The 27,032-nt window shown below is 45.7% G+C and overlaps 1 protein-coding gene across 6 annotated transcripts in view; it reads right to left on the bottom strand.

Moving 5' to 3' along the window:
• The window catches only part of MBTPS1 (membrane bound transcription factor peptidase, site 1), a 47,295-nt gene that overhangs the window by 8,064 nt on the left and 12,199 nt on the right, over nt 1-27,032 (bottom strand). For 5 of the 6 annotated variants that reach the window (XM_064488926.1, XM_064488924.1, XM_064488927.1 and 2 more), the window contains 17 exons: nt 26,402-26,659; nt 23,338-23,541; nt 21,642-21,752; nt 21,100-21,212; nt 19,755-19,871; nt 19,261-19,328; nt 15,525-15,627; nt 14,078-14,229; nt 13,663-13,824; nt 9,948-10,092; nt 7,137-7,325; nt 6,525-6,697; nt 5,134-5,249; nt 4,480-4,636; nt 3,618-3,742; nt 2,882-2,959; nt 427-567 (listed from right to left, as the gene is read on the bottom strand). In XM_064488926.1, the coding sequence (XP_064344996.1) occupies nt 427-567; nt 2,882-2,959; nt 3,618-3,742; nt 4,480-4,636; nt 5,134-5,249; nt 6,525-6,697; nt 7,137-7,325; nt 9,948-10,092; nt 13,663-13,824; nt 14,078-14,229; nt 15,525-15,627; nt 19,261-19,328; nt 19,755-19,871; nt 21,100-21,212; nt 21,642-21,752; nt 23,338-23,541; nt 26,402-26,659 (2,412 nt within the window). The remainder of the gene's footprint in view (nt 1-426; nt 568-2,881; nt 2,960-3,617; nt 3,743-4,479; nt 4,637-5,133; nt 5,250-6,524; nt 6,698-7,136; nt 7,326-9,947; nt 10,093-13,662; nt 13,825-14,077; nt 14,230-15,524; nt 15,628-19,260; nt 19,329-19,754; nt 19,872-21,099; nt 21,213-21,641; nt 21,753-23,337; nt 23,542-26,401; nt 26,660-27,032) is intronic. The other variant, XM_064488928.1, reaches the window with a different exon arrangement.

Here is a 27,032-nt window from a genome sequence, read left to right as displayed (position 1 = left end):
AATGATACCAAACACCCCCTTAACAGCCAAAATTTCCAAGTTTGGGAGGAGTGCCAAGTGCCGACCCTGCAGGGCAAGGCTGGGGACCCGGACTCCAGAGGGGGACACCGAGGAGGGCAGAAACCCCGTCTGCAGGCCAAGGGTCTCCCCACTCAAACACAGTGATCCTGGCACCTGCCAGCCTCAGAACAAAAGAGTGCAGAGAGGAAGACAGCACAGCCTGGGAAGGCACATTTGTTTTGCTGATCAGTCGCTGGACTGAGAGCTATGAGAACACCCCAGGCAGTCAGAGCAGCTGCGCCAACGGGAGCAGCCTCTGTCTATTTACCAGCATCTCATCAGAGCAGTTAGGGGACAAGGAGGGAAGGGCCGTGAACCTCAGGGCCACAAAGCCCTACACTTTTCAGCCACTCCCCGACTTCTCACCCTTCTGCCGGTGACTGTCATCCAAGCAATTGGAGTCTCCATATAGCACAATCCGGCCGCCACCCTCAGCTGGAATCTGATACAGTCCCAAAATGGGGACGTTTTCAACCATTGCCACTTCCTGCTTCAAAACCTCCAATCCTGAAACAACACAACAAAAACAGCAATGAGAATTTCTGGTGAGGAAAGAATGATTTTCCAGTTGTCCCTTAACTTGATGTTTTGTCTATAGGACCAAAAAAAAAAAATCACAGCAGAATCTAATATTCAACCACAACAGTGCAAACTTTTAGGACAAGAAAACACCACATAAAGTACCCCTGGGTTGGGCTGCAGCGAAATTCACGTATCCCTCTTTCACTTGAAACGGTGGGGCACAATATTTACGATCCTAAAGGTGTCACTGCTCCCTCTCTGTCCCTCCTCATCCTCCTGAAAGGCTTGTCTCCGGAGCACACACATAGGGCAACCAGCCAGGAAGCTCCTCTCAACATGCAAGTACCTCTACAGATACAGCCACACACTGATGCCCAGGCTGCATGGTTTATCATTAAAAGTTGGGACAACCATACTCAATTTTTAAATTTAGATTTAAGAAATTGCTACATTCATCTCGTGAATACAGTCCAAATGTTCCAACAGCAGAGCCGCCTCACCTCTGCCCAGATGACACAGGTACAATGTCTAATGGATCAACAAGTCAGCAGTGCCCAGAACCACGCAGCACCTGCCAGTGACATCGTCACAGACCCGAGGAGTCTCCATGTTGGAGGCAAAGTGCTCCTCACACTAGGAGATGACACATCATCCACCAGAACCCAGGATTCACTGCTTTGGTAATATCCTAAAAAGTCTGTGACTATAAAAATGCAGCACTTCCTGCCCTCTGCGTATAATCCCACCAGGAACTGAGTGGGAAAGTAAACAAGATTTCCTTTGTCGGGAGATAGAGCAGGAAATGGTGGGGTGGGGAGCACACAGCACTGCCTCGGCCTCGTGGTCTGACAGAGTTTTGTTTCTGACAATAGGGTCCTTTTTGATCTGGCATAACCCAGATTTTTAAATTCCTATTTCGTACCCAAAAGATTATTCAACTTAAACCCTGTTCAGAAATAAAAAGCCCCTTAAAAAGAATTCCAATGTAATTAATTTTTACTTTCAGACTAGCAGAACAACAAAATAAATATGCACTCGAGTCTACTTCTGGTTTCTCTCCTTCCAAAACGAGGGGCTGCCAGATGGTAACAAGCCAACAAGGAGACCACTGCCTGCACCCCGAGGGTATTCCTGGAGATGACACTACCCTGTGAGCCAGGGATCCCAGAAAGAATCACCAGTGCATGGAAAACCATGCCAGGCGGCAGGGACAACAGCTTCATCTGTGTGCTCAAACTTAAAATACAATCTTGCAAATACAGAACGGCTTATTAACATTATTACTTTGCCTTGACTGGAAGGAGAGCGCCCCTTCCAGGTAACACAGCAATAAATTCTACTTCACACAGGCCAACAGATGAGTGAGAAATCCTGTCTTCTCGTCATTTTCAACTCTTGAAACCATTCCTAATTTCCAGTTACAGAAAATGACAACCTGCACAACACAGGGGGCCTTCCATTCTGAAACACAAAATAGCTTGCACAGGGAAATGAACGCTGCATATCCATGAGCCCCTCATGCTGGTTGTGGAACAGCCTCCCAGCATGTGCAGATGACAGAGACATGGTGTGGAACCCCGACTCTGGAGTGGGGCTGCAGGAGACTGTCCTGGGCAGGACGGAGGGCGGCCACCACCTTCGGGAAGGGCGGAGGCAGTCTGGGGTGCCCAACTCCCCAGCACCCCGCTTTGCTCTGTGCACCCAGCACAGCGTTACAGGTACTGATGCGAGGAGGCACGGAATCATCAGCCTTCCTGGGTGATGCCTGCCTGTAGTTCAAGAAGCAAAACTGAAAGAGAAGAACTTTCTTCCCTTCTGGTTCTTCAGGGAATCTTAGGAAATGACTCTCAAATATGCTTTATCTTCACACAGTTAAGAACTTCAAAACACAGTCAACATTTTTCCTAAAATGTTAGTAATCTGGCAATCACAGAAGCAGAACAATTAATAAACACTAACAAAAATTTCAAGCAACTTTGAAAGTAGTTTAAAAAAAAGCTGCAAGTATTCAAAAGCTCCTCTTTTCCTGTAGGAAATTCAATTTATTCTGCAGTAGTCACTATACACATATTCAAATTATCAACAAGAGACTGTCTTGCCTGTCTTTGTATCCCCCAGAGCCACTACACAGAAGTCTCGCTTAAAGTAGGTACAATACCAACAGTAAAATAAGGTTTTTAAAAATCCAAACCACTAATGCGTACGGGGTTTCTTTTTGAAAGAAAAGAAGGAAGGAAGGAAGCAAGCAAGCAAGCAAGAAAAAGGGAAACCAAAAAGTGTATGAACAGTAATCCTTTACCTTGGTCTTTAAACGTCTGTGTTATCACTATGCCATCTTCTGGAAACTTCGCAATGCTGCACCCTGACGCGTAGTACACTAGGGAACAGTTGTTCACAGTTAGAACCCAGCCATGCTGAACACTTTCATCAGCAGCTACTCATTTACCGAAGATGCATTCCTTAGACATTATGTATTTTCTAAAATTGTTTTTAATTTTAAGAGAGGAGCTGCTACATTGCCTGGTCACAAAAACTACAAGTAACCACCTCAAAACTCAAACTAAAAAACGCTATTAACCTAAGGTTTCTGGGTAGGTTTCAGAAGTCAGAGCTGTCAGGACGTGTAGAGTTAGTGGCAAAAACACTCCAGATGTTTTAGAAACCACTCACCAAAAAGAACCTGGGGGCGAGGGAGGGGACAACTTAGATGAGATATGCAGTTATTCCATAAATAGAATTTTATGAATAATCAGGGACCTGGGGCTATTTCCTATTTGGGAATATAAACAGCATAAAGAACCTCACAGGTGGCACTAAAATCAGGAATGTGTGCACAAAGTATTTTCATTTTCAAAGTTTGGACAGAACCAGGGTTAATACCCAGCTTTACAGGTGCCTTTGTGAGGACCCTGAACAGGTCTCTCCGTGGACCCTCCTTGTTTCATGCTCTGAACCTTGGACTTCAGAGACACACGCTTCTGCTTGCCCACCTCTTGGAAAGATGAGCCCTATTAAAAACCAACACAGAACCTTACTGTCGTGGTTGGCCAAGGTGAAATCCCCCTCATACAGGCCATCACTGAACCCCATGTTCCAGACTGACAGCAGCTCGTTCAGAGCCGGAATGTTGGCTCCTCCGGTGTCCGGCATCCACCACTGCCTGTAGAAGTGATGAGGGGTCAATGACGGATAAGAGCATCCTATACACGCCTACCCTTTTCACGACAAAATTGATTTCTCCTGCCAGTCTAGTCAGTCCACAAGAGGTTTCAGCTAAAACTGGGTGTGAGTAATACTGCAACGTAAATGCTCCAGCCAGTGTACACAGTAAATCAAAGCTCAGCTTATTTCATGAAATGCACCACACTGAACATAAATGTGCGGCATACAGAGCCCAGACCTTGGGATGGTCAGCGAAGGAAGATGGGTAAGAAAGAAGCTTATGAAGTTCAAGTCACAGACTCTAAAGAGAGAACTCGTACCATACGGATGACATGTTCATAACACACTGGGGATTCTTCATCGATAAGTAATTAACAGCAAGGTTTTTTAAATAACAGTTCCTTTGGTGCATTTAAGTGTGTAGAGATTCAATAAAGGAGAGATAGAAGAACAGAAAAGAATAGAAATTTAAAGCTGAAGTGTCTAAGATCAACAGGGACAATGAACTGTTTCCATTACTACTAGAACCAATATGCAGTTTCCTTACTTAACAAGCCACTTTCAAGAACATCTCGACCAATGGAGAGAGAGCTTGCCTTAACCAGGCGTCTAAACCTGTCTCTAACAGCCAAAAAGACCACCAACGGGTCAAACGATCAGTTTAAGTATTCCTTGGATAGAATTCAACTCCAATAAAGTCAAATTTCTTATCCAAATATCAGTTCGTATCAGTACCTCGTGTTTTCATCATAAAACTTGACTTTCCTCATCACGGATGTGTTGTACCAGTCACTGAAGACGATGAGGGAAAGGCCATTATCCACATCCCTCCGCAGTTTGGCCACCTCCTCAGGGAAGTACTCCTCCTCACTGTCCACCATAAGCAGAGTTCCTGAGGGACAGAGCACCCAGGTTTGAGAACCGCCACCTCACCAAGAGGATGTCACTGTTTCAGAAACATGGTATTTTACTGATGTCAACATCTCATTACTGGTTTCTAATATTTTGGTCTGTGCCCCTGATCCACTTCAGAAGGGGGTGGAAAAAAAAAGGACCAGGGTCCCACAGCTCACAGACAGCAACCAGCCGTGGCCTTCTGTTTCACTGCTGATGCCCAATATAAGGGTGTTTCACTCACCTGAAAAGAAGCAAAATCCCCTGCTAGAGTTTCTTTTACTTAAAAAAAAAATTAAGACAAAAGTATACAAATGTCCTTGTCCCCAACCTTCCTGGTAGTTTCAGATTTTAGCTGAATGTCAGGAACACGGGCCACTCTCTCGGGAGCCTGGTCTGGGCCTCCACCGGGACCAGGAGATCCTAACCCCCACGACTCCCCCACGACCCCCCTGCTGGCTGGGGCTCCCTGGCCAGCACCTTGCCGTCACTTACCATACTGACTGGCGTCAAAGCAGGTGAAGGGGGAGCCAAGGACTTCAACGAAGTAGCCCATGCTTCTCAAGTGCTGATACATGTCCCTGAAGTTGGTGTGGATGTGGTCGCCATTCCTGCAGCACAGGAAGCCCGGCACTAAGACCATCAGCCTACACTCGAGATAAAAGCCCCACGGCCACAGAGCTGACTTCTGAGACCTGGCTGGCTCTGAAGGGGCAGCAACGTCATCCCCAGAGGCCCCGCAGCCCAGGTCCTCAGCATGAAGTCAGCTTTTCAGATCAGCTCTCCCTGGGCTGCATGTACAGTGGCTGCTAACAGAAAACCACCTGCCCGGCACGGGCATGAAGGAGATAAAACAATGAGAAGAAACGGCCAAAGCAATGTTGCATAGAGTACACTGAGCCTCACTCTGGCAGAGGCACACATGTGACAGGCCACTCTGGAAGTGGCACACATGTGACAGGCTAGCACCGCCTGCCCTGGACACACTGGGAGGGGGGCACAGTGCCCTGTGTGCTGTACCCGCTGGCAGCAGCACAGATGACTTCACATCACAGCCACCGCTCACCTGTCTACCCCGCCCCACAAACGTGCCGTTTCACACAGTGGTGTGCTCTGTGTAGGCCACCTGCCCCATGGAAACTTCCAGGGGTCCCCTATCTGCCACTTGTGAGTCCACAGCCATTACAACAGCTTCTTCCCACTTTCTGTCCACCTGTCTGTGGTCCGAGCCAATCCCATCTGCCTTCCAGAGACACCCTGTTTATAAAGAGCGAGTCTGACCTTGTAAGTGTCCTGTCCAAGTTCTTCCATGCTTCCTCCTCCCTCAACATTCAGTGTCAAGTCCAAACTTTTATATTTAATTCTAAGGCAGAAATGAGCTTGGCGTGTGGGCAAGAGGAAGTCAGCCCAGCAACCCCAGGTGAGGGGCCGTGTGAGGCGGGGTCTGGAGGGGAGAGCAGGACTCACCCCAAGTCTGGCTCGGCAGCCACAGCAGTTTTAAGCAAACTGTGATAGAATTCATGGTTTTCGAAATTACCAGGACTGCTATACAGAGAACGGAACTTGGGGGAGTGAGGACAGCAGTGAGACTCATCAGGAAGCTCTGTCACCCCTGGGAAGGGATGAAGACTCCGGAAGGAGGGCGGAACAGACTGGCAGGGTTTGCCATTGTCTGGAAGAAGGCCCAATGGGATGTGCTGACTGAGCCAACAGCAGTCAGGGTAGGAAGGTGACCAAGGAGGACTTCAAGGGTGGCTTCACTGCACAACCGTGCGAGTCAGACAGAACAGCAGGGCACCCAACAGTGTGACAGGAGCCGACAGAGTCTGGGCTGCAGGAGGAGGAGTGTCCTGCTGAGGAATGAGGGACGGGGCTGCAGTGCTCACCAGTCCAGAGGGTCGTTCTTCATCCGGAGGTTGTCCCTGGGGAAGTAGCCAGGCGGGTAGCGCAGGTTGTGGTACTGGTCCCAGAGAACCCTCTTGCTTCGAGGAGGAGAAGGGATTATCTTCACCTTAATTGGGAGCTTCACTGTGGAAGTCTGTTCTGTACCACTTTTGGACTGAAAATAGAAGAAATTTGAAATGTCTCTTTTGTCCAGAAGAAACTTCCAGGTTTTCAGGTTTGAAAACTCACTTTTATTTATCAATTTAGCCCAAATAGCCTGAACACAAGAATTTATAATAACAACAAAGGCAGGAAAGAACATTCACGTATCATAATGCCATAAAAATTCGTTTTGACTTCAAATTTAAGGTACCTGGCTCCTAAAAATGACTAGACTACAAAGGGTTAACCCAATTCTGTGCAATCATTTTGAGGCTGAAATCTGGCACCTCATTTACTGAGTGAGTGACCTGTCACTACAGCCGCTCCCCAGGCCTGGACCCCCAATCGCTGCCCAGAGCCCACCACGCCCACCACCTGCACCTCACATCCAAGTCCCCACACATTCCATCCACCCCTCCCCTTCCCTCGAGCCCCTCCAGGCACCCACTTACCTCCTCCTCTGCTGGGGAGGCCACGGTGACCATGACATGCCCCTGTGCGATGCCCTCCCAGGAAGCGGCTTTCTTGGTGACAGAGATGGAAATGGCCAGGTAGCCTGACCAAGGCCACAGCACTGAGGAGTAAGAGAAAGCAACTTCGATGTTGTCTCCATTCTGTGGTAAATAGGGCTGCCACTCCGGCTGCAGGAGAGAACAAGCCAAGGACAAGGTGAGGAGCTCCGTTCCCCAATTACCTGCATCGTAATGTTGAAATACCTCAATGAACAGGGCAAAATGAGGTGGACACATGGACACTAAGCCACCTATAACCAAATCCACCTGCGCATGGTCTGGACCACCATCCACAAGAAGAGTCTAGAAACACCATTTCTGACAGCCTCCAATTCTAAAGAGGATTTTTTTCCCCAAGCTTAAAAAGGGGGCTGGGGCGGCAGAACACATGGCTTTGGAAATTTTATCTGATAGAGATCTTACATAAATGAAAATTCTCGATTTAGAGTTAGATCTCAATTAGCTACATGCTTAAAGAATCACATTGCTTGAACAGAATAAAATAATAAAAGAACATGGACGCAAACTGTCACCAATTGGATTCTGACACCCATGACTGGGCAGGCAGAGTGTGGCGGAGGACCCGAGGGAGAGCTGGCCAGACTCTGAAGAGGGCCGCCCACCTGGCCTGTCTCTCAGGCTTCAGGATCGGGGAGAGGGGAGCCTCAGGGGAGCATGCCCCACCAGGAAGAAACACACATCAGCTCTTACAACGAACCAGTATTTCAAACTAACCTGAACTACTCATTTCCCTCACCAGCTAGAGAGCAATCATCTGCTCCCCAAGAGTCAGCACACTAAAAAAATTGTGAAAAAGAAGAAAAACAGCATCACAAACAAAGAGAAAGGAAAAAGATTTTTAATAAATGCTTCTGAAACCACTGGCTAAAACCTGAGCTAAAAGCTAACTTTCATCCATCTCTTATACTACACATCAAATTAACTCAACACAGACAAACATTAAATATTTAACAAGCATAAAAGGGAAGAGAGGAGAAAATAAAATTGAGATTTTAAAAAATATTTCTGGAGGGCTAACTTTTCTAATTTTTGAAACAAAAGAAGAAATCACAAAAGATGAAAACTCAACTACATAAAAATGTGAAACTTTTACAGAATTTCCTCCACTCCCAAGTTTTTAAACCACCTCTAATATTAAAGAGACAAGAAAACAATAATCTGGAAGATCTTTCTGTATGAAACACACAATGGTTAATTTCTCTACGATGTAAAGATCCTGTGTCAGACTGACAGGGACAATCTAAATGCTCATAAGAAATGGGCCAAAGGAAGTGAAAAGCTAATTCACCCAAGAGGAATCGGTTAACAAACGTGCAGACATCCACCTTACAAACAACTGAAAAAGTATATATTAAATTGAACGTTAGATTTAACTATACATTTAACATGAAAAAGATGGACCACGTAGAAACAAACCAAATGTCCATCAACTGACAAAGCGGGGTCTATCCGGACAGTGAACCGTATTCAGTCATAAGAAGGAGCAAGCACATAAGAAGGAGCATCCGTGTCCAACACGGATGAGCCCTACAGATGTTAGGCTCAGTCACAAATGACCACGTGACGTAGGAGTCCATGTGTGTGAAACACCCAGAACAGGTAACTCCATGGAATTGCCAGGGGCTGAGGCAGAGGGATAGGAAGGGACTGTTAATAGGGATTTCTTTTTTGAGTGATGCAAATGCTTTGGAATCACATGGTAGTCATGGTTGCATCACTACTTGTGAATACACTCACGACCACTCATTGCACAATTTAAAAGGTGCAGTTTATGCTATGTGAATTTTACCTCAATTTTTTAAAACCTCATGAATTAGGGGAAAAAAAGACATATTATTCAGTGCAGAGACACTATCCCTGTTTACCACTGGTGGCAGTCTGGGCTAACATAACTCTCCTTTTGGAAAGAATCTGGTATTCTGTACCAAGAGCCATAATAACGTCCACACCTCTTACTCAGGATTCTAATCCAGGGAGTTTATGTTAAGAAAATAACTCAGCAGGAAAGAAAACCATATATGCAAAGATATTCAGTAAGATATTTACAGCTAAAGAAAACCATCTAATTGTTCAAAAAAGGATAGTAAGTAAATTAGGATTGAACAATTCTATATAGCATCAAACAACCATTAAAAAGAACATTGGTGCTGTATATATAGTTACGTTTTTAAATGTTTGTAACATGAGAACTGAAAAAAAAACTAAATTTCTGCCTACCATACAAAGGTAACAAAAAATATATATTTCAGATAAGGGCTGAGAAATAATAATATTTTTAAAACAGTGCGCTCCATTAGTGTGTGGGGCTAAATTCATTTTTCTCTTTTTCCCCCTACCCTTTATTGTTGTGATAATGTTTACCTAATGAATGTAAAAAAGTTATAAAGACAAAATTCAAATAAAGACCATACCTTCTAAACTTGAAGGCCCATTTGTGCTCATTACACAGTGAAATAATTACGAGTGGGCCTCTCATTACAGATGGGAAACTGTAAAGACGAAGACTCAAATGTCATTAGTTGACTCAGGAGCCTAACTCAAGATGTCAAAGTAAAAGAGTAGCAAACTGATTTCAGTCACTTATCCCTGACTTACCTGTAATGGACTCGGGAAAACAAACCACTGCTTCCAATCCCCGGCACCCGGGCAGGAAGAGGACCTGTCCCTTTTAACCGCAGGAGGAAGTCTGGGCCATGTCTAAGTTCACCGCTGGCCAGAGGGCAGTCTCACCTTGTCCACGATCCTTCCCGTGACCCCCATGCCATTGAGGATGGTGACATTGACGATGGTGGGCATTCCTCCGTAGTAGATGGGCTGGGAGCAGTAGGGCCACATGTAGGGGCACTCGGTCAGATCAATGTAGCCAGGGCTCAAACTGGAACAAAGAATTCAGTGCTGGAGTAGATGGTGCTGGAAGTGGTGACAGAGCCACACGACGGCAGGGAAGCCTCAACGTGGTAGACCTGAGCCTTAGAGGACCTGCTCCAGGGCTGCTCGGCACTTGGCTTCAGAAAGCTGCCTGCACCCAGGAGGCTTTCGGGCCAGCCCGCATAGCCTGGGGACATGTGGGTGTCATCTCTTCCCTCCTGCCAGCCTGGAACCCTGTGGTTGTGGCTGGTGGACAGCGAGGACAGCCCTTGGACTCAGGGTTTCAAATCACAGGGGCAGGGCAGATGGACTTTTTAATAACTGAAGCTGGGACAAATGGGTGGCCACTCGGCAAAAGCTAAAATTAGATCCATACCTCACACCATATTCAAGAATAACCTCTGAATGGATCAGAGAGCCTCAAATAAATAAAAGAAACAAGTGCTACAAGAAAACATGGGTGAGTCTCTCTTTCACCCCAGTGCAGAGAAGGTGTTCTGTGCCTCAGAATCCAGGGATGGCAACAACAAAAGACTAACAAACTTGGTTATAAAAAAAGAAGAAACCACATGGCCCAAAACACTTCCGCAAAGTCAAAAGGCGACTGACAAACTGGGAGAAATAGCTGCAGTAAAGGGTTACTCACCCTAATATACAAAAAACTCTTAAAAATAAAACCAAGGGACAAAACCTCTGAGAAAATTGGGGAAAAGAAATGAAGAGACCTTTCACAAAAAATATATAAAAATAGTCTTAATCACATACAAAATGTCCAAACTGACTCTTAACCCAAGAAATGCAAATTAAAACAACACTGAGATATCACTTCCCATGTGTCAGATTAGCAGAAAGTAAAAAGCAAGACAGGACAGTGTGTCGGGGAGGCTCTGGTAAATAGGCAGGCACCCACATCACTGTGGAAGCGAACAGCAGGGAAACAGAGACTCTGCTCTCAGCTTTGACTTGGCTCCCCCACTTCTAGGACCCTTCCCCGAAGACACACTGCCAACAAAAATGAAATACAGGCATAAGCAGCTCACAATTACAAAATACTGGCAACAATTTAAATGCCCATATATAGATACGTGCTTGAATAAACAATGATTTCCACGTCTCCACGCTCTGAAGCTGTTAAAAAAAAAAAAAAAAAAAAAAAAAGGAGAAAGAGCTCTATGAACTGATTCAAAGTGACTTCCAGGATGCTGTTTAGAGGAAAAAAGTACAAAAGAGTATTTACAGTAATGCTATCCTGCAGGTAAGGAAGGGGCTGTAAGAGAACAGGTAGAAATACAAAAAGGACAAATCAAAAACTAACGAGACTGTCACCCACGGGGGTGGAGGGGACAGGGCCAGGAAGGGTGAGGTAGCAACACCCCTCCAGCTATCCTCTGCGTGCAGTTCTGACTTTGGAGCCATGGCAGTGTTTCACAACCCAACACATAACTAGGTGAAGTCAACCAGGATGGGGGAGGGATCCAGAAAGAAACAAGAATATGAACAAATGAACTCAACTGTATTGAAAATAAATAGCAAAACCAGACAGATGGGGTTGGTAGGGAGGAAGAAAAGAAATTAAGTAACTTTGGAAAACAGTACGACTATATGCTATAAAGCTAAAGATAAAAGAACTACACACAAACATCACCCTCTCTGACATCCCCAGGTGTCAGTTTCTAAATCCTGCTCTCCAATGAGAAGACCACGGCTGCTTGGACAAAGAACCGATATCAACACTGGGCATGTAAATACTGCCAGAAAGTGAGAAAGTGCTCCCCAACTGATGGACACACTGGAAAGACACGGGAGCCAACCAGAGGGAGCCCCAGAGAGCCAAATCTGGGGCAAAGTGAGCAATGAAATAAACAATGGCATTATTAGATCACAATCTACAGAGTAAAGTAAATATCTATGTGTCCATACTGATGTCATTGAATAAATAAATAAATGAGAGAAGGTCAGCTCTCTTCCCTACAGCAGAATTTCAATTCATAAATGCAGAGGCAACGAGAGAAAGTCACTGTGGGACAATGTCTAGAGTGATAACCAGTACAGGCAGGAACCATCAATAGATGCTAAATGCAGTGAGTGAAAGTATGTAAAGAAACAAGATCACCTTCAAGTGCATCCTCTAAGACACTCAGCAGTCACAGAGGAACAAAGGGTGACAGCAGCAGAGACATCTGGCAGAGCTACCTACAGCACCAGACTGCCTGCTCGGAGCCTGGCTGATAGACATCTCTGCACCCCCCACCACATCCGACCAAGCACAGAGGGCACTAGGGCAGGCCCAGCCCCAAGGGACACAGGCTCCTCTTAACAGTCAACTTTAATTCAGGGATTCCCCATGAGCGGAAACGGATTTTAGACCCATACTGCATTGTCAGGGTCCTCTCCCCACCTCCCTCCTCTTTTTCACAGGTGTCAGATAAGCAGGGGAGTCCTGCCTCCTTCCCTTTATCCTTCACAGGTCCCCTCCTCCCAACACATCTCTCGGATGTCTAACCCCATGTCTGCTCCTGGAAGATCCTGACCGACATCACTCGAATCCAATAATGCAGAAGAACACCACCAGCGATAAAAGGAAGGACTGGAGGGGACCAAGAAGATGCGACTGCTAAATATAATGTGGGATGCTGGCCTGGATCCTGGACCAGGCGAAGGGCAGGGGTGGGGAAAATCTGGCTGAACTCCAGACACAGTCTGCAGGTTAGTCGATGATAATGGATCAATGCTAATTTCCAGACTTTGAGGCATGTGCTATGGTTATGAAAGATGTTACATCAGGGAAAGCTGCTGAAGGATTAATGAGTCCTCATGTACTCATTTTTAAAATTGTTGTGAATCTAAAATCATTTCAAAACAAAAAGTGAAAAAGAATTCTTGCCAAAAATACATCACTTCACACTAATCATGAGCATCAATAAACGCACATCAAGAGACCATGAATGAAGTAAGCAGCCAGCACCCCCAGAGGACTCAGAGTCACAAATGATGACAAGACATCAGAGGTCGGAGGTAATCAGGGAGACACGGGAACTACACGCCACAACGGGCCTGGATCCCAGAGCAGACGGAGAACATGAGGGGGAAGCCGGCCGCTGTGCAACTGTATGCAGATTCGTGGCCGCACAGCACCAGCGTGCATCTATCAGCTCCAGCTGTGGAGTGAGGGCCAGTTAAGGAGCCAGCCTTACGGGAAGCAGAGTAGGGGGTGTATGACAACTTCTACACTTGGAAGTTTCTGTAAACCTAAGATTATTTCAAAAGAAAGTTTTAAAAAGTAAAAAGACACTGACCAATTTTCATTACATTTTTGTCTTAAAAAAAGAAAGTGAAAAGAAATACGAAGTCATTATTTCAACCATTTATGTGACAAATAACAGAAGACCAGGAGGTGGAAAGCAGTTCTGCCAGTGGCACCCTGTGGCAGCAGCAGCATGAAGTTCTCCCTGAGACCCCCGACTGCTATGACATCAGGCACTGGCTGTTTTGAGGCCAACATTGTGTGCCAAGGGAAAACCTGCCTTGGAGCCCAGCAGAGAAAAGAAAGGCCTGTTCAAAAGGCAAGCATACCAACCTGGCCTGTGGTTTGTAGCTGCTGAGGACCTGATAGGCTCGGAGGAGATCCAGCTTGCCGTGGCCTTGCTCAAACATATTGACACCGGGAAGCCTCCGGGCTGACGCAATCAGGGCCTGCTTCATACTGGCCGGATTCACCAGTTCACGTTTCTGGACTGTGCTGGGGGGAATAATCGCGTACTTGCTCACTTTCTCTCAGTAAAAGAAGAAAATCAGACTATCCTAACCTGTAGGTAAACAAACATGACACCCCTAAAATCTTGTTTTGTATCTAACAGGAGCTACCCCAGGAAAGCCCACTTAAGATGAGAATGGAAGTGCTCATTCCTGCACCTGCCTCGGGACCAATCACTTGGCAGCCTTCCAGTGGCCTGGTCTGCTGATGAAACCTCCCCCTGCTGAGCAACACTCACCTCACCAGCAAGGTGACAGCGCCGGCCACCACTGGAGAAGCCACGCTGGTCCCTGAGAGGGCCCGGCACCCGCCTTTCACGCCAGAGCCCCTGACGCCAGCGCCATAGGTGACAATATCAGGCTTCACACGGCCATAGCCCCCCGGCAGCTCCTATAAATGACAGCAGTGTGGTTCCTACCACAGCACACGGCCATGGTCAATTACGAGTGAATAAAACCGGAAGAGAAACATGGGTTATCCAAATATAGTGTAACCTTAGTATGGTACTGGTTTTAGTCTGAAATTCACTGCAGTTCAGAAGAGGAGCTTAAATAATAATACAAAAAAATAATCTTTAGTGTGTTTTATGATAACCAGGATAGTAATGTTATAAAGCATTTGAAAAATGGATTATTTTTAATTTTGCTAACATGCAAGACTAAAAAGTGCAAACTGGTTTCTAGGTAACTCAAACATTTTAAATGTTAGAAAAATCAAAAATTAAAATTAAAAATTAGAAAAAATGAAACACCTTTCTTCACAGGGAAAAAAGTACATGACTATGACTGGATATTTCAGTCTGTTACAGAGGGGAAAGAATGATTTGGAACAGTAAGTATAATTGTACAAGTAACTTGGGATAAGATTTTAATTGAGTACTCTCTTAAGCTTCCCGAAAATTGGGGCAAAATGAGTTACAACAGAATCTTATATTCTGTAAGAAAGAAGCACACCAATTAAAAGTGAAAAAGATCCTTCTTGGCAATCAGACATAAACAGACTCTGGATCCACATATGTGGGACACTGATTTAAAGACGGCTCAACTGCAGATTACTCAGGAATATTGCTCAAAATGCCATTAAAACACAGGCTCTGATAAAAGCCGACAACATGACAGCTGGGTCAGAGCCCGTGCCGGGAGTTTGAGGGGGTGCAGGGCAGGTAAGAGCGCCCAGGCGCGGCCTGAGGGAGCATCACAGTGAACCAGGCTCTGCTCAGAGGGCAAAGGAAGATGAGTCTGTTGCATAATTAAACCTCAAGCAGCCGAACTAATTAACATGCTGGCGTTATTTCGTTTCATCTAGCTAAATGCAGTTATTTCCATGTTAGCAGAGTTGATAGTAAGCTGTTCTCACTGGCTTTTCCTGCTTCTTAAGGTTAAAAACTCATCCTACCCAGCACAGAGGACTGCTCCTCCCCTTTCAACTAGTTAGGACCAGTGGGTACGAATCCAACTAACCTAAATAATGAGTTACTTAGAAGTAAATTTAAAAGTGGAGCCATGAAAACAGTCAGAATCAACACTGGCCGGAGGTTCAGAAGCTGAAGGGGCCGGAGCTCTTGCCCCAAGGCTGGGTGACCCCGTAGGCTGCTCCTCCTCCCCTCCCCGTGCCCTGACAGCTGCACCCTGGCTCTCACACCAATGACCCCAGGAGGCACGTTCAACTAAAGATGCACCACCTACCCAGGTTGTCATGCCCCGAGAGGAGAAGCGGGCGATGTTGTCCTCGAAGTCAATGCCGCCCACTCCGATGACATCCATCTGGTCAGCAGGGTTGTTCAGAGTGCTGCATTGAGACACAAAAACACAAGGGCAGAGGAACAATTTTAAATGAGTAATTCAAATAAGGGCAAATACTCCCAGAAAAGTCTACGACGGCAGCAGGCTCTTCTGTGACCTCACCCGTGCGGCTGTGGTGAACTGATCCACTCATGGCCACCTCTGTGGCTCAATTCTCTCCTTGCACCTGGGACACCCTCTCTTTCTTTCCCTCCCTGTCAACTGATCATGCTCCGGCCCAAGACTCACTTCCTCCCTCACTACTGCTAGGCAGGAAGGACCCCCTTTCTCTGAACTTCACAAGACTCATCACCATCACAGCTCATCACCTACGTACACATTCTCACATCAATTCCCACTGCTGCAAGTGTGTTCCTCCTGCCTCCCCAACTAGACCCCGATCTCTCTGGGGAGGAACTGCAGCCACACACTGGCACCTGCCATGGTCAGAGTCAGAAAGTTAAAGTCTCAACTGGTCTCGTGCAGGTGCTCCCCTTCCACACAGGAACCATGGGGGTGACTAGTATTACTCAGTGACCCAGAGCTCCTCAGAGGGAAGGCCTGGATGCAAAGGAAAAACCATGCAACTCTCCCCAGTATCTCAAGGGCACTAGACCTGCAAAGAAATGATGGGGATATGAATAATGACAAAAAAGTTTAAACTACAAAGTCAACATACAAATCAAGATGAAGTTGAACTAGATGAAAGTATAGAACAACCTGTTATGAAACTTCCTGGGCTTTATCTACCACAGCTCCAATACCCAAAAACCGGCCTCTTTAACCACCACTGATCCCAAGTGGCTTAAGTGATTTTAGTAGCAAGTTTCTACTGTTCTAAACCACACTGAGTCGACCCTGGCACTGACTCCTTAGCTCACTGGCTACCAACATGCTACCAGAGGGTTGTCCAGGGCACCAACAGTGACTTTTTCATTGGCTGACATTAAAAGTATATAAATTTCTATGAAATCAAAGAGCTGAGATGAGGACAGAGTCACTGACAGAATTTCCCACTGAAGCTGATACAAAAACATGCCACCTTCCCACCCTCTCTCTACTTGCCAGTCCCTCTACTCAGTGTGCTTTAAGCCTTTAAAACATAAGGGAAAACATGAAAAAAAATCTTTGCTGGTGCTGCAAAGGGGGAACCGCAGCTGCAGACTCCCTGGCACTGTGAAAGACTGTCTAAGTGTCCAGGGTGCAGGACCCAGAGAGCTCCCAGCAAGGGGTGTCAACGGGGACACGAGCATTGCCCCCAGAGTATCAGCACTGTCTATGATCAACAACCGGGCTCTGTGAGTGCGTTACAGTCACCTGACCAGCCCTATCCGACGCCCAGGTAGGAAGCCACGCCGCACACACTCGGCCACGGTGACTGAGACACTCTCGCCCCACAAAGCAGCTGGCAGCTGCTCGATCTCCACAGGCTTTGTGAACATACACGAGCCTGACCTGGGGGCTTCCCCTCCTGGGACTCTCTCTAACGCAACCACATGAGCGACTCTTTGATTAGAAGCCACCAAGCGTGACTGCTCACAGAAGTCACAGGATTTCAGCCAGAATGGCATGTGAAAGAGCTTGTGTGACGGGAATGAAAGGCAAGCCAGGAGGGCCAGCAGCAGTGTAGGGGTGGTGGTGATGGAGATGGAGAAGCCTGGTTTCCAGGGGGAGAGCCCAAACTGAGGAAGACGTAGGCGGGGAGGTGAGGGGAGGCCGAGTCCGGAGCACCAGGCTACCGCTGTCATGCCCTCACTTGGTTTTGTAAATAGTGTTCTGGGAACACAGCCACACCTGTCCATTCGCACACGTCCCTGCTGCTGTCACACTACAGAGGTGACTGGTTGCAACAAACACCACATGACCTGCTAAGACTAAATTATTTACTACCTGATCCTTTACAGAAAAAGTATGCTGACTCCAGGCTACAATACTGAGGACCTTGAAAACCATGGAGAAAAATTTAAATTTGATCAGGCAATCATGGTCCACAGCAGATTCTTAATTAAGAAAACTGCTCTGCTATGTTTTAACAGCAGAAACACACAAAAAAGAAAGGAAAAAGCACAGCCACCACTTACAGAGGCTGGGTATTCACGGCTTTCCCTCTACGGTCTAATTTTATCCTCACAGGAAGCCCCGGGTGGTTCTGGCAGCCCCCACAGATGGCCAGGGCCCAGGGAAGCAAAGGTCCCACAGCCTGACTTGTCTGGCTCCACTCCTGTGCCTCCCCACCCTCCACAGTCCCTCGTCACTGGTGCAGGAAGAGCTGGGGTGGGAAAGACCGAAGGCAGGAGGATGGGCTAGGAAACCGACAGGTGACGCAGGGATGCTGAGCTGACTAGCGCTGGCCTTGAGCAGAGACGTCAGAAATGAGGGAGTGGCAAACAGGAGAAGCTTTAGAAAGAACAAGAACATGTGATGAGATTACTTAATAACTGAATTTTATGTGTGGCAGAATCGTAGTTAGGGCACATTTATACCAATTTCCCCCATGAGTCACAACATACAAGACTAAGGACCCTGCAAGATCCCTAAGTTTGGACCCCTATGAAGAGACAGGTCACTGACCAAACAACTATTAGGCTGGAACCATGGCTACCAATATGCATAGGTTCTGACCTATAAACACACTGATTTCATAGAGTTCACCCTAACCCTACACCCTGGACCCTGCTACATAAGCTCCCTCTGTCCCCCAGACTGCCTGCTCCCCCAGGATGTCACTGTAAGACAGAGCGTGTGCCCCTGTGGGGTGTGCCGTGGATGCGCGCCTAGGAGGGAGCACACGCGTCTCTCCTCCTATGGACCAGGGTACGCTGAGGGCGGGCTCTGTATTTTCTCTTCTTGAAGCCTTTACGGTTCCCTCAAACCCTCTGCTGTAGCACTGAACCACAATTTCAGATGCCCAGTAAAGAATGGTGACAGACAACCCACTGCAAAAGTGTTTCAGCACAAGAGATCATTTATATATCATCTACAGAATAAAAACTGGAGCTTCGGGTAGAAAGAAAACTGGGATCTCTAATCAGACAGAGGCTTGCCTATGATTCAGTAACTAATGTCCTGTAACTCCTGCTGCTTTAATTCACCACAACAGCCCAGCAGGAAGGAACAGTTCTGTGCCACTGTCCTCTAGTGCTTCTCATCAACCCCAAACACAGTCCATGTCCGTCATGCCCTGCGCTCCCTCCTCATCGTAGTTTTGTTGTGTCTGCGTCGTATTCTTCTTAAAAAGGCAGGCAACCCACCTTGTTTACTTCTTCACCCCTATGCCTTGTGCTCTGTGGGTCTCAATAAATACTGTGGAATTCCATTTATTTCTAACACATTTACCTTCCTGATTGATTTTGGGGGTAGAAAGAGTAAAAAAAACTTCAGGCCTCCAAATTGCTATTCACAGCAAAGTGAAAAAAAAAAAATTAAACAGAAACAAGACTGGCTTCAAGTTAACAACTGCTGGACTGAGTGATGGGTACATGAGATTCATTACAAAGTCTTTTGTGTGTGAGCTGGAAATTTCCACAGAACAAAGTTTTAGATACACACAGGTACAGATAGATACACAGACAGACAACAGTTTTTCAGTTTCTTCAAGGAAAAAAATACCTCTAAGGCCGATCCTATTAGGGCTACTTACCCATAAAGAGGCCCATCGTTGCCAATAGCAGAAACCATGATGACGTTGTTAGCCGTTAACTCCCACACCTACAAGATTAGCAAGCATTTATTTATGGAAGTCTGCCACTTCTAAACAGTCAACATACAGTTGTCCAAAAATAACCTAAAAACAGAACTAAAACCTGAAAATGCAACACCAGGCCACTACAGATGTGCTACATTTGATAGCCAGTCTGTCCAGAGGTGATAGATTCAGGACAGGGGTCCGCACAGAGCAGTCTCAAGCTTTTCAGGCATGGCCAGAAAAGACAGGTCACGTGTTCAGGCAAGAAGGAACCACTCAGGCACTGTGTGCTGCTTCCCACGCCAGTCACTACAGCTCACATCCTCACAAAGCAGTCACCACGTGGGTGACAAGCCACAAGCACATCAGACACAAAGCCAAGTGGAGGCACGAGAAAGAGCAGGAGCCGTCACAGAACGCAAGGTCTTCCTGTCAAGGGCGGGACCGACCTTGTCAACGAAGGGGTGGTCCATGAAGTCAGGGCCGCCAATGCTCAGGTTCAGAACGTCGATCTTCTTGAGGATGGCATAGTTGAAGGCATCCAGGAACCAGGACGTGTAGGAGACCTGGTTCATTGAAAACAGTCCATTAGGTATTGTAACGAATGTCTCCAAATGCTAGAGTCTTAGCAGCATGAGTCACTCAAACTTCAGAAATAAATTTCAAGAACAAACAATGCTCTGAGATGTAAACTTCTACACCCACAACTTCTAGGTCCTTGGAGCTGGACTCCAGGGAGGGGTGATGTGCTGAGAGTCCCATCCCTCCAGGTCTACAGTCCAGCTCCTTCCTTCCAAGGGAAGACCCCAAACTTCCCACTGCCCCTCTTGTAAAACGACTTGTCCTAAGACACATCTATTAAGTGTTTCTAAATCATTTAATGTATTTGTCTAATATTCTTTATTCCTAAGTACACTGAAGGATAAATGGCAGCAATGAAAGTTATTTTATAGAATTATTTCACTGATAGTTATTATTTCTCTCATAGTTTCCTTACAAAAGTTAATCTACTTTGTGTATTGCCATTTAGGTATTTTTATAAAATACAAAATTAAATTTACAGGGGAAAAAGTCAGTATAACGATTAAGAATTATCTTTAAAGGCTTTTAAAAGTCAATGTATTTATATTTGTCTGAATATACAAAAGAAATTCCGGGAGGAGAGGGGATAAGGAAATAAGAAACAATCACAGGGGAGGGGAAGTGAGGGAAGAGCCGGCGGGATAGGAGCAGGGATGGGAGAATTCTCCCCACGCTGCCTCTTGCTAATTTTGAACTGTGTTATTCCCCACACAAAAATTAAATTTTAAAAATTAATAAATACTAGGATCCTCCCCCTTTTCAATAGTGTTTGCAATACAGAGGGAGGGAACAAGCTTGTAAGCCCATGTTAACCAACGTGATGCCAGGTGCTGGGCTCAAGGTGGTCAGCCCAGCAGGGGCGGCAAACACACACACGTGCGATCACTCCCTCCAGGAAAGAGTGCTCAAGCTGTGCCCAGTCGCGGTGCACAGGAGCCTCGGGCCAGCCCACTGGAGAACAAGACATGGGAGCCAAGGGATCCCCATGCGTGGTGCCTTGAAGCAGGGTCCTCAGGTTCCAGGGAGGCCAGTGAAGGGGGTGGGGAGCCACACAGGAGAGACAGAGGGGAGATGGCAAGGCACATGAGGGACGCCAACAGCACGCAGCATCGCTGATGTGTGCTGCTTTTAAACCAGTATACGTTCTCTAGTTTTTAGTTTTTACATTTTAACATCAATTCATCAAGTTTCACAGGTGCTCAAAACACCTACCTGGTTGTTGGTAAAGACCCTGAAGATGTGAAGCTCTGCATCGGGAGCGAACCCCTGGCACTCCCTCATGCTGGCTATCACACCTGCCACAAATGTGCCATGGCCCAGTCCTGCTGCCCGAAAGGAAAACAGACATGAAATACAGCTGCCAATGTGTGCCAAGATGCAGCAATTCACTCCATCCATTCAAGTGGACTCCTCCCCCGAGCCCGAGACCCAGAACCCTCTCACCTCTCCACTGCCCTCGCTCAGAGCCCCACTCTGCCAGCCCCACATCCCGCTCTCTTCCCCACAGGGAGGTGCCCCTCCACCAGGACTGTCTCCTCAAACTCACCTCCTGACCTCCTCAGAGATATGCAGAAAAGCTTCTGCGGAAGGCACAAAACATTGGGTCTGTCTGAATAACTGTTGTGCAGGGACTGTTTAATCATTAACACACAGAAAAATACCCTCTGAGCTGATCAAACAGAGGATGGAGTGATGAAAGCCCACAAGTGAACAAAAAACACCCCCCTCGGGTTCTCCCAGCATCAGCCACCCACCATCATCCAGCGTTCGCTCATTGGTCCAGTTGGTTCTCTCCTTCACGTTTTTGAAGTGGGGATGCTTCTCACTTAGCCCAGTGTCAAAAACAGCAACCCTTACGTTAGCACCTAATTCCAAAAAGCAAGCAAGCAAAATCAGGTTTGGAGAAATCATCTTTTTGGATTTCTGTCTATAAAATACAACCCTCCTTAGAACCCACAGAGAATGACACATGATCTAGGGCCAACGCTCATCCAAAGTGCACACGTGACATCAGATGCCCAGGGTCCCGGCTGGGCCAAGACTAAGGAGAGGGCGCACTGGAGACTGCCGTCACTTGCTGCTAAGACCTGAGGACAAACAGAAAATCTCTCTGGACCCCCCTCAACTGTCACCCATGCTTAGGAGTGGAACCGCCTTCTCCCCAGTCTTCCACCCATGACTGATTTTCCCCTTCTGGTAATTTTCTCCAGGTCTCCATCCCTTCATCTCCTTAGAGAGGTTCCTGGGTGAGGAACAGGCACACAGCACTCACCCACGGGGGCAGGGCGGGGCACATTCCTACCTCTGACCAGGTCAAAGTCTTACTCAGTCCTGCTCACTAATGACAACGAACTCTGCAGAGAGGGGCTGTCCACCACAAGCAGGGAAACCCCACTTTAAGGAAAACCACTATATTACACACTTTTCTATAGTATCAAGTCTACTTTAGATACTAGCTAAAAACCATCTACACCAACATGAAATACAACTGATGCTGTCAGATCAAGCAATTTTAGAAAACATGCAGACAAAATTACAAGATACTCATACTACTGAGAGGCTAACAGAAGTAATGAAGGGAATGCCTCTCCGGTAGAAGAGCTGTGTATGTGTCAATACTATGTTAAATAATCAACTACACTGAAATAGTCACCAAAATGTATTGTTTACTTTTTAAAGATGTGCACACAATATTGGAAACTAGTTGGTTTGGGGGGAACAAAAAAGGCTTTTCTGAGGATTAGAGAATTTCTGTTCTGTGAAGTTTTTGCCCTAAAAACATAAACCAAAAGGAGACAACCATTTAATAAAATGGCAGTCCACCAGGTGTTAAGTTTAAGTAGCAGAAAGGTCTTTGGTTCTCTAAGGTAAGGGTCTCTAAGCCAAGGAGGAACGGAAAGACTAGGCAAACCGTGATGTACGGGGTGCTGAAGACACAGGCTGACATTTCAAAGTCAGGGTCCAAAACTTCACAGGAATTTTTTGCCACCATGAATCAGTAAGAAAAAAATCTGATTTGTTGCATATGAGCTGTATTTCCCAGGATACAGTTACTAATACTGTTTCCTATTCTGATGCAAAAGGTAACAATCGTGACAGTCAGTCACCTAGCCGTTCTGCACACAGGGCTTCACACGGGAGGGATCCTGTCTCCTGGGAAATCAGAGCTTCACTGGACTGCCAGTCAGCTCTGCTGTGGGCAGCGCAGTGTTTGTGCACACGTGTCGACAGGAAAGAAACACTCCACAATCTACCCCTTCTAACCTCAGAAACGGTACAGGAAAATCAAACACAGAAAGTGAGAAGGATTAAACAATTAGAAAAGCCACAGAAACAGATGCCCAGCACAACAGGAGCAGCGGACTGTGTCCAGCTCAACAGACAGGAGGACAGACGTGTGTGGCCACCTGGCCCCAGCCCCTCCGCTGCTTCCAGGTTGACAGTACACACCTGTGTATCCCATCTGCCAAAGCACGTCCGCCTGCAGGGTCTGCGCGACCTGGCGTGGGATGGCTCGCAGCAGCCGCCGACTGGAGTGCCTCCCGGTGGCATGCCAGAAGCCAGAGCCCAGGGAGAGACTGGCTCTGCGCAGGGGACGGGATGACTGCCACTTCTGGCTCCAGCGGGTCTCATTACAGGGCACAGCGGGGTCAGCTAGAGCCAGGGAAGAGAACGATCAGAAGAGAAAAAACACAAAGGACAGGACACCTGTCAGGAAATAGCCATTCAAACAGTGAGCGCGGTGGCTCCCTCTGAAATCCCCTCTGAAGGAAAGCGATATTCTCTCCCATTTGCGAGAAGGAATTTCTCAACACAGCTATATTTACCATCACATTATTCCCAAATAGTTCTCTACCTGGAATTTTTTAACCAATGTAAGGCAGGCAATCTGATAAAATAATTATTTTTAAAGAAATAAAGTCAATGATATTAAAATTGAAGAAATGCCTGATTTTTCATCAGCAATTTGTTCTCACTGAACCAGAAGTGGGGGAGGTGTTGCTGAAGAAAATATCCAGTAACCAATGGTGAAGTTTTACAGCTTTCAGCATGGATTTCTGGACAGGAAAAAGCTGTGATCCCTTGACACCTAGCTCCGACCAAACACCAACATGGCCTTTTTCTTAGCATGTACTACTCAGTGTTTCCACCATGCTTATCTACTAGAATGTCACCTTTCAAAAAGCAGAACGATTACAAAGGACTTGGAGGGAATTTCGGGGTGGGGGGTGGGGGGTGGAATTATGTTATATCTTGATTTTATTGGTAGATACCTGACAGCACACTGTTATCGAAATTTGCCAAACTGTGCACTAAAAGCATGAGGCTTACTATGTGTACTTTACTTTTTTTTAATGGAAGAGAAAAGTAAAAGAAATATCAGAAGTGTTGTCCCCTTACCTTTCAAAAACCATGCTATAATGAAGAAAAAAATCGTATTTCAAATCAGTCTCTAAAGGGCACATCTGTAATAGTACTGAGTTTCTGTTTCTAAAGCAAATTACTATTGTTTTCATTCCAGTCTCACCAGGCTACACCCAGTAAAGTTACAGGGACCTGGAAAAATACAGTCATGTCAATTCCATCAGGTAACTATTTGCACAGTGCAACTGAAATTATTCTGTCCTGAACCTTCCATGTTGATTTTGTTCCTTCAGTCAACAGTCTGGGACAATACAGGAGGCTGTAATGGAAGAACAATACTCAGAACAAAGGAGGGGTCTGTTCTGCTTTACCAGGAGCAGAACACACTACACCTGAAGGACTAAATTCAGTTCTGGCTTCACTCATTGCAGAAGAAATGGAGAGTACTCAAAGGAAAGCAATTAAAATGGTGGGGGACTTGAAGCCAGGTCATATGAGTAACCACTGAAGGAACTGGAGATTTTTATTACCCTGCAGAGAACAAACGGTCACAGGGAACACCAAGGATATCCTCAACATCCCTGTAAGTACTATCTTGTGGAATTCAGGTTAGCTCTGTCTCATGGACCATGGACAGAGCCAGAGACAGATGGGATCCAGAGTGTGACAGGTTTCAACCCCAAATAAAGCAAAGCCTCCTAACAAGAGAGCCACAGACATGACAAACACTAAATGTCTGCTCACAACAGCTTAAGAACTCTACTCAGCTCTCTTCACAGGCATATTTCCTTTTATCTTTGCAAGGACTTTGCAGTAGGCAGTATTACCTCCCATTTTTGGAGAAGAGTCAAAACTTAAAAAAAGCTGCTTAACAACAAGAGAGACTGGGCCTGTCAGAGGTGTACTACTGCCTTACGGAGTGTCGAGCACAGCATTTGGCTACCACGGTGGAGACTATATGGAAAAGAACCCCAACCATGAGATTCTATGCTTCCTGTGCTAAAATCAGGCATTTCCATGTTTCCTAAAATATGCTGGAGCTCTTTGAGATTAAGAGAAAAAAAAAAGGCACAATGTATATATTTGGCTAATTGTACAAGGTTTGATTTCTTTTTATCTTCCTGGACTGTTCTCAGGTTATCGCTTTTCAAAGAGAAAAAGCACCATGAAACATCTGGACTAGCAGAAAGAGCTCTGAAGAAGTCAGAAACCTGAATTCCACAGATGACTCGAGAACTATCATATATGCAAATCAGTTAAGCTTTTCATCTGGGTGTTTTTTAAACCTCAGAGGCGCTCAGGCCTAGTATATGACAGACAAAAGAAAAGAAAAGCAAAATTTTATTTCTTCTTCCTTCCAATGAAAGAAATGATACTAAATGATAATTGAACCAGCAATTTCCTACCCCAGTTTATGACAAGTAGGGAAAAAAAACCTTTCCTTTGGTAATACACTTGCTTTGAAATATTATTTAATAAATATGCAATCTGTTGTTTGATGGTAAACTTATCTTGACAGGCCCAAGTTGTAAGGAAGCAGGAAAGAATAAACCCTTGATCAGAAGAGAAATGTCAAATTCCTTCCATCCTCGTACCTGCACAGCTTACGACTTAAGCCCAGCCAAGGCCTGACCCTGCATGGTCAAGAGACTGTGAGAAAAGCAAAATGAAATGCAAGGAAAAGACATTCTGCAAGATACCGTAAAAAACCAAAAACACATACTGAAAGCAGAATGCAAGTAAAAAGGAGAATCAAAGACATCATCTTAATTTCAGAGCACAAAGGGGCATCACAGCCTCAAAGCCTGAAGGTTCTGAGAGGAACCTGAGTGAAAATCACTTCCCACAGAACAAAGATCACTGTCATCCTCTACTGCAAACTCTCAGGTTTTTTTCTATCAGAAGCATGAAGTGTCTTTTTTATTTTTTAAATTCCTGCCAACAAAATATTCACGACTAACGAAACTAAGTGAAGGGATAGGGTAGTCGCTCTACTATTTTTCAAATAATGTCAGTTTGAATATTTTCAAAACAAAAGCAGGCGGCAGAATGTGGAGGGGGAGCACATCACGTGTGACTGTGGATATCTGCCCTCTCTTCTGAGCAAAGCAGACACCAATACAGACCCACCCGCGGTCACAGTACTCACACTCCATGTACTTGAGGGAACGAAAAACCTTCCGCTGGGGTGTTACCCGCTTGATGTTTGGATGATCTTCAAGTGTCAGCAGCCCCGCTTTCTGTTTTTCTCTTATCTGAATCACTTCAAAATCACTGGGGTAGTCACTGGATGGATTGTTTCGAGGTATAATTCTCCAGTTGTCTATTTCACTGCTCTTCAGGGCACTTGAAATAAATGAATTTCTAGCTTTGGCTGTAAAGTATCCATTGAAAGCCACGATATACTCTGAAATCAACGACCGCAAAATAAAAATTAGAATTTATGCACATATATAATAACATAAGCTTATATCTAATCTAAAATTTCCCAGGTAGAAGAAAACTCATGTATCATAAAACCTACAGTATAAAGAGCAGCAAACAAATCTATCTTCCTTTTAAACCACAACCCCATTTTTGACAAACACAGTACAATCTAATAAAAGAAACTTTTTCTATGTTTTAAAATAAACTTTCTACCATTTTAATTGTCAAATTTTTCAAATAAAAGTTTAAGTAACTGTGGCAAAATATTTAGTAAGATAATACTTTGGTTTCTCTTTGATCAGTAAAAAAGAAATTTTAAAAGAAGACCAGTAAACAGACAGACTAGTTTACAC

The sequence above is a fragment of the Camelus dromedarius genome, chromosome 9 (genome assembly GCF_036321535.1).
Source record: "Camelus dromedarius isolate mCamDro1 chromosome 9, mCamDro1.pat, whole genome shotgun sequence".
NCBI lineage: Eukaryota > Metazoa > Chordata > Mammalia > Artiodactyla > Camelidae > Camelus > Camelus dromedarius.
This window is presented reverse-complemented; position numbering and strand designations above follow the sequence as displayed.